Source organism: Ceratotherium simum, chromosome 5, assembly GCF_057802395.1.
Source record: "Ceratotherium simum simum isolate JZ-2026a chromosome 5, ASM5780239v1, whole genome shotgun sequence".
NCBI lineage: Eukaryota > Metazoa > Chordata > Mammalia > Perissodactyla > Rhinocerotidae > Ceratotherium > Ceratotherium simum.
This window is the reverse complement of record NC_141904.1, coordinates 76,354,879-76,367,020: the sequence shown is the minus strand read 5'-3', so window position 1 is coordinate 76,367,020 and position 12,142 is coordinate 76,354,879. Positions and strand designations below refer to the sequence as shown.

At 37.4% G+C, this 12,142-nt stretch overlaps 1 protein-coding gene across 9 annotated transcripts in view; it reads right to left on the bottom strand.

Annotated features, from left to right (window-relative positions):
• CNTN4 (contactin 4) overlaps positions 1 to 12,142 on the bottom strand; it is an 892,715-nt gene that overhangs the window by 144,467 nt on the left and 736,106 nt on the right. For all 9 annotated transcript variants that reach the window (XM_087431362.1, XM_087431364.1, XM_087431363.1 and 6 more), the window contains one exon: positions 262 to 398. In XM_087431362.1, the coding sequence (XP_087287488.1) occupies positions 262 to 398 (137 nt within the window). The remainder of the gene's footprint in view (positions 1 to 261; positions 399 to 12,142) is intronic.

The following is a 12,142-nucleotide window of genomic DNA, read 5'->3' as shown; positions in this document are numbered from 1 at the left end:
TAAAGCCAGAGATGTTAATCTGTGAAGACCAAAGATCTAGTATAGGAGCTTAACAAGGCTGAAGAAGAACAAGGCTGAGGAAGTGGATTTATGTACAGTTTCTATTTATCAACTGCATTCACTTTCACTTTTTCCACTATTAATGGCATTTGGTTGCAAATTATTTTGGAAACATCTCACCAGTTTCCTGTTTCTAGAGCAATGAGCCCACGTTAAACATTACAGTCAATAGTAAGACACAATTATCAGCAATTTGCTTACCCGAGTTAACAGTGGTTCACCATTTTTTAGCCACCTGTATGTAGGTTTGGGTCTTCCATTTGCTTTACACTCCCAAAAGACATTTTCTTCAATGGCCACATGGATATCATATATTTTTTGAATCCAATTAGGTTGAGCTACAGCAGTTCAAAAGGCAAAGAAAAGACATAGATTGAGTGTATGTTCAATCTATTTTTATCATATGCAATCAAGGGACAAAAGTGGGCTTATAAGAAAATTCCTTTTCCAGATGTTATGCAAATTACAAGGCTAGGTAGAAGTTCAGGGGGTGCTTTTAGAAGACAGCCCATCCTTTGTCCAACTCTGAATGCCCTATCTTTGTGGCCTATGTGGCTAGTCTTTTAATCACTCAAGGCAGAATGAATAAAACTACCATATGGCAAAAATTAACTGTCCCTGTCTCCCAAGAATCTTTTCTTCCTTTTTCCTTTTAGTGGGAAAAATCTCCCACCACTGCCCCAGGGCTCATGTTTTGTTTTGTTTTTTTTTTTTCCCGCTGGGCTGATGTTTTCCTAGCTACACACTACATCTCCCAGATTCCTTTGCAGCTAGAGGTAACCATGTGAATAAGTTCATGCCAATGGTATGTTAGTGAAAGTAGTGAGAGCAACTTCCAGGTTATTCACTTAAAGATACTTGCCCTGGACTCTCATTGCCCCCTCCCACTGATTGGAAAAAAGTGACAATTGAAACAGCCTTGGGCTCAGAGATAGAACCTATGTAGGATGGAAATGATGGCCTGCCAACCTTGGACCTTGAGTGACCTTGTGGAGCAAAGCAGCCTCAGACCCACCTGCCTATTTTAGAGAGATATGTGAGAGATAAATAAACTTATTTAAGCCACTGTATTTTTGGGTCTCTCTGTTACAGTAGCTTAGTCTGTCCCTAATGAATATACTTCATTCTCACACTTAATTAGATAATTTTTGTGACTCCTTTTTCTTTCAAGACTATTATCATTTTTTATTATTGACTTATTCCATATTGATAGAATGTTATCCACAAGAGTATGGCCCTAGAACCCCAAATCTCTGAATAAGTCCTGATTTTACCAAAACCTTCTTAGGAAATCTAGTCCTGCCCACAGTCTAACATGGGAATTCATGGCAGCACATAATTCTCACATTGCCCACTGCCCTACACCACTCCTACCACCAAAATTATGCCACATTGCTTATGCTTCAATTGAAGTCATGTTTTCTCTCCTTGTTCTTGGTGGAGATAAAGACAGTGTTAATTCCACATCCAAAAAACGTCTTCATAAATATCAAGCCTTGCCTAAAGCACAATTCATGCTATTGTTAAATGTAATGACAAGTGTATTTAGGTAGAAGACCTTCAGCCCAAAGGTCATGCAGAAGAGAATCATAGCTATCATTCTGGAATGTTATGTTCTCACAGTGCATTTCTATAGGGTAATGCCTACCAATATAAACCTAATAGAGTTGGTATCAGTATTTAATTAGAAGATGCTACTCGATATTCTTAACATGTCTCTTAGCTGACTTGACCTCAGTATCTTCATTTAGTGAGGCTCCAAATCATCCACAATTTAATTCAAAAGGAAATTACTAGTGTTGGGGCCAAGCTGTCTTTCTTACCTTCTTAATGATAAACAAAACTAGAAAAACACTCAACAAGTCACTTAACCAGCAGAAGTTTCTAGGTCCCTGAATAAATACTGCTTCTTTTCCATCTATAAGCAATTTCATGTTTTTCAAAGAGCAAAACACAATTTTACAAATCCTCTACTGATGGGGATGACACATTGCTGCATGTGAGGGGAGGCCGAAAGGGTCAACTTTCAAAAAAAGTTGTAACATCAACAAGTATTAACCTGAATGAAAGGTTATGAACTTCACCCTTGAAAGTGCTGCAAGTCTGCTGTTGTTCTGTATCTTCCTGCTGCTAGTGCAAAGGGACCTCAAAAGGTAGATACCTTTTCAGTTCTCTGCTTGGAGAATTTGATATGCAACCCTGATAGGGCTAATGGCAGTTGTGTGCCTGATTTCACATTCAACCTGCTGAATATTTACCCCCCACAGAGTCCATGAAAACAAAGCAAAAAAGAAAAGCTACAGAAATCTGTGTGGAATATTAACAACTAAGCCAAACTTTTCAAAGAGTGAGGAAAAAAAAAGTGGAAGGGCAAATGTAACTTATGAAGCAATGTCAAGTTGAAGTTCAAAAAGGAAACATCAAAACTATGTGCAGAGACAGAGATTTCAGTGTCATAGATTTCCTGTAACACTTGGGCTTATTCATTGCTTTCTTCCAAAAGTATAGAAAGCTGGAAGCAAGACCTTGCAATCTCAAAAAGGAGATGAGGCAGGGAAGGGAGGGCCTTGAGAGGATTTTGAAAAGACCTTGCAAAGTTCTAACTAATTAAACACTTCTGAGGGCTCATTCTGTCTCTTCCAACAGGTTATGGAGGCTAAAGCATTGGACAAGAATGCTCAATGATAGTTATTTGTGCTGACCAAGGTGGAATCAATAACTAACTCAGCCTTTGTGAGACAGCATCAGGTACTTTCTTTGTTTTTAAAATAAATTAAGTTCATAGAAGCCCGATTTGAAATGATATAAACATATTCCTTTTGAAGTTAATATCTGGACATGGGCCCAGGGAGATCAGGAATGGAATGTCATATTATATAAATGGCAGAGAATGAGATGATCTTTCTTTTAACATGCCATTTGCAAATCTACAGGGCAAAAGCCCACACAGTGAAGGTTTCTGCTGCCACTCACTTAGATTAGATGAATCATATCTAAGTGGGTGAGTTTTTTTGTAGTAAAATAAAGTCCTTTGCCTGATGGAAGTTGTTCCTATCTCTCTATATGTCTTTGGGTCACCCAGTTCAAAGTCCTTGGATAACAAACAGTCCATTTTAGTGCATTATAGAAAACACTGTTTGTTTCCTTTTTTTTGGATAATGCATGTGAGTCTTTATCACTTAATATCTAGGTTCAACTACATTTTATAACTCCATGTATAAATAATAGCTCTGAGGAAGGCCTAAACAGGTTGGTTCAGCACTAGTATTTCAGAAAGAAGGTTATATCTAAATTCCTTTTTTTGGTAATAAATGTAGATACATGTAGATCCCATATACTAAACATACGTGGAATTAATCATATCCACATATTAAAACAGAACCACCGTTTTGGCCATTCATGTTCTTTCAAGGTTTGAAACAGGAGAAGCCCTCCTCTAAGACACCTTGTTCTCAAGCTACAAATTCAAATATAAGGTTAAATGGTTGTGTTAGGATTTGACCTTGTGACACTGTTAGTCTCTTGGACAGAGGAACAATCTCTTCATTTCAATATTTTGTTCAATAACTGCCAGAAATGGTCTAAATCAACCTTTGTGTATTCCAACCACTGGAATTGTGTAAGCATCTTATCCAATAATTATTTGTTGCAGATAGATATAATTTGAACTTAGTGGTCAAACAATTCTCAGAGGTATTTGTCTCTCTGACTCTCCAAAAACAGAAATTTCTATTAGAAAGAAATGCCATCATAAGACTTAGAACTTAAAAATTTTTAAATCTAAAAGAAAGGACATAATGGGAAAAAATTAAATTACTATTACAAAGATTACCTGTAGTCATTCAAAATTATTTCTGGTTGCTTACACAGTCTTGGAGAAGATGAATCATTTCCAGGGAATGCAGAGGTTTGAAGCCATTGCTTCATAAGTTTATTGGTAGTGAGCTTCATGAGCCTGAAGATAATTACTTGGCTCCAATTTACAACCTATATAGTATATACTTGTTTCCCAAATCTTTATCTCTTTATCTGAATTTCTTGTACCATTAACAGAATCATTGAGATAGTCTCAATATCTTGGCCTTGAATCCAACATTCCCAGTACTGGCACTTGAACTACTCATTTTTCAAACTTACTGTAGAGAGTCTTCTAATTTATTATTACAGTCTTCTCTCAAACTTCTGACTTCCCAATTGCATAAGTCACTGAAAAGAGAGATCATCTTTACAAGAAATACTCATATTGTGTTCCGGGGTAGAGTCCAAATTTGATCTTTGTTCAGCCTTGATACTCGCCACTCCTCTGACTTCAGGCTGTCATCCACTCCCCACACAACAGCAATCATCATCCTAATGAGAGTTTCCAAATTCAATTCTATGAAGCTCAGAGCGTTCTTAGGAGGTACCACCTTCAACTAGAGCAGGCTTGCTTTGTTTTAAATATAGAGAATTTCATGTAAAAAAAAAGTAACTCAGGGCCGGCCCCGTGGCTTGGTGGTTAAGTGAGCGCGCTCCAGTGCTGGCGACCCGGGTTCGGATCCCGGGCTCGCACCGACGTGCTGCTTCTCCGGCCATACTGAGACCGCGTCCCACATACAGCAACTAGAAGGATGTGCAGCTATGACATACAACTATCTACTGGGGCTTTGGGGGAAAAAATAAATAAATAAAATCTTTAAAAAAAAAAAAAAAAAAAAGTAACTCAATGATTAAACAACACATGCACTTGAATTACTCATTTGTAAAAATACTTTATGGAGGCATCTAAATCTTGTGGTTTTGTAAGAAGAGCTTTGGATTTGGAGGCTGCAGATTGAAAGCTTAAGTTTTCTCATTTAAATTGAGGGGAGGTTGACTTGATGGTGTATAAAGTCCCTTCTGTCTTTAATATGCTAAGCCTTTAGATTGCCTCTTGAATTAACCGAATTCTTGAATCTCCTGGGTTCTCTATTAATTTGTGCTTTACTTAACACTCCTATTTATGGTCTCTTCATCTCTATATAAGTTACACCGCACTTTTGCTTCTGGCAATGGCAGAGGAGATGTCATCAGGCCAATGGTCTTGTAGAAAACAACGATAAACTCTTCACAAAATATAAAAACCAACTTATGTGAAGGCACACTAGAGGGCAACCAAATGCAGGCATAGTTCTATTAATAGGTATTTATTAATAAATAAAACAGACACGGTTGTAGGAAGTAATCTGTGTGTGAGATAATGTACAGGATTTGTGAATGTGCTTTGCCCGCTGTGAATGTTATACGAATTAAGAGAACATTACCATCATTTCATATTTTTAGGCTAATATTTAAAGTACTCTGTTATCTGGTTCCAACTAGTTTTCTTTCTTTCTTTCTAAATGTGCTCCGTGAACCCATAGCTCCTGTCAAATAAGGGCCTTCTTTGTCCTCAAATCCAATAAGCCAGTTCCTGCCTCATATCTTTGTTCATACTACCTTGTCTTTTGGAATGTTCTCCTCCTCTTCATCCCCTAACCAGTTTTTACTTTGCAGAAATACTTCCTCCATGAAGCCTTCTCTGATCTGCCAATTGCAATCCTCCCCCATACAGTTCATTTGGCACAAACAGCATAACTATTTTGTGTCATCACTTGTATTGTTCTCATACGGTTTGGTTTAACCCATTTGTTATTAATCAATTTCTATAAGAGCACACATTTTCTCTTTTCTTCCCAGATGCGCTGTGGTCAATTCAGAATTTTAGAAATGAGTTGTGGAATAAAAAGAATTGGAAATCAGCAATATGTTCCTAAAAAAAGAACTTAAAGCTGGTTCACTAAGCCCATTTCTACTCAAATAAACCAAGCCATTATTCTCGTCTAACATGGATTAATTTCTTTACATTTCTTTTTAACCCTCAATTTAGTCACTACTGAATGTTCCTCTGAATCTCTTCTTATTGTGTTGAATTTATCCCTTTCTCCTTCCTCCATCCACCCTCTGAACAAAACACTACCAGTCATGGACACTATGTACTTACAGAATGTCTGATCAATATCACTTTATACGTGTTATTTCTCAACCTCATAATAACCTGCAAGTTAAGTGGAATTATCCCCATTTTATAGATGAGGCCCAGAGACATTAAGGTCCAGATTCAGAAAGTGGTTCAGTTAGGATTGGCACACAGGGCTGCTTGGCTCCAATGTCCATGCTCTACCTATAGGCTCTCAAAATACATCTAACCCTATCACTAACGGTGATGGGAGTATTCTTTTGGGCCTATGGTTCTCAAAGTGTGGTCTAAGGACCAGTGGGGTTCCCCAAGTCTCTTTCAGGGAGTCCATGAGATCCTTTCTTTCCAACTGCATATTTGTGTGAGACCAGATTTTCTTCACATACTTCAACCAAAACAACACATCGTGACAGACTGAATACAGAAGCACATATAAGAATCCAGCTTTCTTATTTTAAGACAGGCATTGAAAGGATTTGCAAAAATATAAACAGTGTCCCTCTTCTCATTAAAAGTTTTCTTCTTTGGAAAAAATATAGTCAGTTTTTAAAAAATATGTTAATTATGTTAACATGCACTGATTGTATTATTGTCATTTTAAAATAAATAAAGTACTAAATTAAATTCCCAGTTTTAATTTCTAACATGGTATATATTGGTAGGTATAAGCCACATAAGCAAAAAATCTTTGGAGTAGTCAATAATTTTTAAGGGTGAAAAAGCATACTGAAATCAGAAGTTTGAGAACTCCTGTTTTAGATAAGCAAAGAAACTTTCAGATAAATGAATCCACTTATGCAAAACTTGCTACAAGTAAATTTAAACAATACTCCTTGATGGATAAAAATTAGAACAGTTATATCTGCCTTCTGTGGAAATATAGGGTGAGGGGATTGAACTGCATTTCAATATACTGTCCTTTGTCCAACTTTTCCTTCCCTAGTCTGAAGGTTCTCAGGGGGTAAGGACCTGTGTCCCCACTCCTGTATTACTTCCCACTGACTATTATTCACAACATTTTCCCTATGCATCCCTTGAAAAATTGCAGAAAGCCACTTTAGTGGAATGATGAGATGAAAGGAAGGAAACAAAAACTGTTGACTTTAAGTGACACTCAGGAAAATTGAAGGTCTCAATATCTAGGACAATTAAGCAGACTATTGCTCTACTACGAAACTACTTTATCTTCTGTGTTCATTTTTCAGTCACTCTGTCCTTTAAGCCACTTTGCAGGGCTGAATATTATCTAGTGATCACATATACATAGTACATCCGTGGGGAAATTAGTAAGCTGTGCTGCATGATGCTTCTGTATTCACTTATTGACGACCTTAGAGATACTCAAGCATTTGCAGTGTCATCCAGCCTACAGTTTTGCCTTTAGAGCCAAAGGACCCTAGCACACAAGGTCTAGACATACAGCCGTACAGGTAATTTGAAGAGGAAAATAAAAAGAGCTTTTATGGACTCAATAATCAGGTGATCATTTTACAAAATAGGAAGTGAAAAAGTCAATTGTTCATCTGGACATTTTCATTTATGACATTGGTTGTGGAAAATATGCAGAAAAAGTATCTGGATGATTGATGGAGTTTTTCCCTTACCTATTGAATTAAAATGTTGTATTGTCATGAAAAGTAACATGTGTAGTGTAACAGAAAGAGCAGTTCTAGACATAGATCTGATTCTCACTAATTGTGTGATCTTGAGTAAGTTACGTATTTTATGTCTCTGGGCCTTATTTTCTTTACTTATAAAAATCAAAGTGTCGGCCCAACAGTTCCTTCCAGCTCAAACATTACAGGATTCTATGAAATATAGCCTTGTTTACTGCTCAAATATTATATTCCCTGTTTCCTAATGGTGAAGATGATTTTACTGTCTTAACACCTGTTACATACAGGAGAAGTTGTATAAAAGCCTTTAAATATCACGTTCTTTTAGTACACATGTCATTCTTCTAAATGATGACTATAATTCTATTGGTTTATTTGTGCCAAAAGGAAGTAACTATATAGACACATGAGGTTGAAAGATGAGTAATTATCAACTGAATCAAATCTATTTTCTACTTCCCTTTCCTCCCTTCAAAGATAATTAATTTGCACTCTCACTCTACTTTGTCTATGTAGACTGGCTACAATGGCTGATGTGACAGCAACCTATCAGCTTTCTGGAGAAGCAGGAACATCTTTCCTTGCATGTCATTTAACCTTCAGCTTCACTCCACCACTTGGAAATAGCTTAACACAGAGCAATGGTTCCCACAATGTGGACTCCAGACAAACCGCAGCAGCATTACCAGAGAACTTAATAGAAATGTAAATTCTCAGGTCCCATCCCAGCCCTACAGAATCAGAACCTCTGGGGTTAGGGCCCAATACGCTGTATTTTAATAAAATTTCCAGATTATTCTAATGCATGCTGAAGTTTGAGAACTTCTAGTATGAAGGAACAAGCATAACATTTGGAATCTAGCTCTGCTTCTTATTACGTAAACTTAAATACAAACTGAGTAATTGTAGGAATGACATGAGAGTGCCTTACTGGCTCTAACTCCAAAATATATCTCAAGTCTCTCCATTTGTTCTCCTTCCTTGACTCCTAGCCACCAACATCTCTCACCTAGATGCTTCCTGACTGGTTGTCCTGTTTTTGCTCTTGGTTCCCTATAATCTATTCACCACAAAGCAACCAGAGTGGTCTTTTAAAAGCATGAATCAGATTGGGTCATTCTCCTGCTTCAAATCCTCCAGTGGTTTCCTATAATACTCAGAATAAAACCCAAACTCCGTGCCTGGCTTACAAGGTACTGCATAATCTGTCACTCTCTTATGTTTCAAAACTTTTGCCCTTTCTCACTGTGATTTGGTTACATTGGCTCCCTTGATGCATCTCAAATATGTCAAGAAGTTTCCTGCCTCAGGGCCTTTGCACTTCCTTACTTCTGCCTGGTATGTCCTTCCCCTTGAAAGGCTGGCTCTTTTTCATCCTTTAGGTTTCAGCTCAGGGGTCAATTCTCAGAAAAATCTTCCCTGACTACCTTATCTTATGAAGGCTTTCTCCTGCTCCTAGTTATTTTATCAAATCATCCTAATTATTTTCTTCATAAGTTATCACAATACGACGTTTTCTGGTTTATTTATTTGCTTAATAGTATACTGTCTGTCAACTTCTAGTGAAATACAAGCTCCTTGAAAGCAGGGATTTGCCTTGCAGTCTTATTGCCTAATATTGCCTGCCATATGGTAGCCAACGCAAAAATATTTATTGAACAAATTAATAATATATTAAAATCATTTTGGAAAATTTCTACCTTTAGCATCAAAGATCCATAGTATTTTATCCCTGAAAATATACAGATCTATTTTTAGGACTTTTTTAATGCTGAAAAATGTTTGAAAGAGCAGATTAAAATTAGACCACACTGGTCAAGTATTGATCATGACAAAAATAAATTGGGAAGATGGGGTATGGTAAAAATGTTCATGTCTGAATTAGTTTCAGTTCTTTACACATCTCAAACATGAGGAGCACATGCTAACCTAAAGACACAGCCATAGTGGGAACACACCAACAGGACACAGGGGCTCCCAGCATTCTGACACAGGGAAGATGGGGGCAATGGAATCATGCTCAGCAGGTCTTTGGAGGAAGGTAAACGGTTTTAGTGCAAGAAGGAAAAAACTGCCATTTTGTCAAGCCAGAACAGAAGTTAGCACATCTGTGGTTGTTGAAGTGAAGAGTTGATGAATAGAATGCAACAACTTGGAACCGAAAAAGAGAAGCAGGTTTCTAAGCTCAAACCCATGGTTTATAATCCCTGAGCACAGCACATCTCAATGTCATAAGAAATTCTGCTGTCAACAAAGACAGAGTGCTCACGGATAAGTGACTTGGGCTACTCTCTCCCCTTTTGTGCTCTACATGGTGATTTTAATTACAATAACTCATTTAAACTGGAGATCTAGGCAGCTGGATATTAAAAACACAGCATTGGGAAAACCCAATAGAGACCAAAAACATGAGAGGAACAAAATGACAGCCAAGCACTTTTGTGTAATTAAGCTCTCCTGTGACAATGAAAACAATTCGATAATTTCTGTGTCACTGATATGCTAGTTGAGGAAAAACAAAAGAATAAACATAGATGCAACAGCCAAGTGCTATGAAAGTCAACTGATCTGACAAGCTTCTAACACCAAGGGTGGTTGACAACTGAGGAAAAAGCTGAGTTATCTTCAGAAAGCAGGCAAATTTCATTCTGCTTTTTTCCCCATGCATGGATGCAGATAACTCCATGTAAAAGGGAAACACCGTTAGGATCTCACTTTCATCTCCAGGGCAGGATCCCTGAAGAAACACCTCACTGCACAAGGCTGGGGGCCAGTGACAAGGTTGATTCTTCAGAACAGTAACTCTGGAGTATGCTTTTTCCAGTGCAGGAAACTTTTGACCCACTAGCAGGCACTATGCCAACTCCTGGTTACAGAAAATTTCATGCCTTTTTAACATACTGAAAACAGATATTTCACTTAAAAGAAAATCATGAAAGTGAAAATGACTATTCAATTAGTTGAGCAACGCAAATAATATTTAGGAAAAACCACCACTGAATTGAAAAGTCTATTCAACTAATAAAAAAGAAAAAACATTGGCCATTTACCTGAATATTTTCAGGTTGTTCCTACCTGACATATAAGAAATAATTATTACACTGGTGAGAAAAATGTACCCTAAACACTTAAAAAAAAACCCAGCAATTGCATCTCACTGAACAAATCTGTACCCTTCAGTCTTATGTTTTTCCAGTCAATTAACTGTGGTGTCTTTTGCTTTTCAACCAACCAAATAGGATATCAACTACCATAGTTTAAGAAAGAGCAAAGATCAAATGTCAAGTCTGCCATTTGGCATGAGTAGAGTTAGTGCTTTATTATTGTTGAAGAAAGATGAGTGATTAAAGAGGAGTGCAGATTTATTCAAACAACTGCTGCCCAGGTCATCATGTGAAGTACTTTCTAGAACCATGTGTGCTCTCCCACCACCTAGGCTACATCAGAAGTATGTAAGTCTAAAATGCTGAGGGTCATGTTGGGGAGGTCACTGAAGGCTAGCTGATATTAGAAATCTCTACCCAGTTTCTAATCATGCTTCTAAAAACCCTTATACGACTACTGAACAAAATTCTTCAGCTATATCTTAAAACCAATGCTTTGGAAGAAGAAGTGGGGAAATAAATAGACTTTCGTGGTATCAGTTATTGCAAGAAATGAGAACATTTAAAGATTTTGCTACAACTTGCCCCTACAGAACTACTGTCATCATTTTAATAAACATTTGTTGTTTATTTGAATAATCATCAATCTATAATATTTATTTTCAATACCCCAGACAGTTGGGATTCAGGCATGTTCCAATTTGGCTGAACTCAATCTGCTTTCAAAATGCCTATCCAATGAAATCCCTTTTTGGATATCAAATCAATACCCTAACACGGTTTCCAAGATAGGCTCAACTGACGACCACGTGCTAGAGGTTTTACATTCATATTATGTTTGGATCAATGCCGATGATTTGATTGGAATAGGAGCAGCTGCACATATAAAGTCTTTGGGGTGAGAGAGATTTGTCACGCTCCACGCTGATAAGAACTAAATTTGGACAGTGTGCATTTTGAGATGTTCATGGCACTACATTAAATTGCTATCAAATAGGAACAATTACACAGGATTAACACGAGCCTCAAATCAAAATTCCAAGGAAGAAAAGCATAGAGGTTTAAAAAAATAAATCAGGAGCAAGAATAACAAAATGTTTCCTGTGTCAGGTTTATAGCTTGATGGCAGGAGGGAAAACAGTTCCTTTGCAAGTGTGTTCACACTAATATCCATCCCCCAAACACATCAGCCTAATTTCTTCCTCTCTGCTCTGACAACATCCTTGCCCCCCACTCTCACTCGACACTCTCAGAATTACCCAGGGAATGCTAATTAAGTAGAAAACCATGGGTTTTACAGTCCTATTTTGCACAATCTTTCTCCAAAAGCCTGAATGCAAACTTCCCAGCTTATTATTTTAATAACAAGAAATTCTGCAGCACTA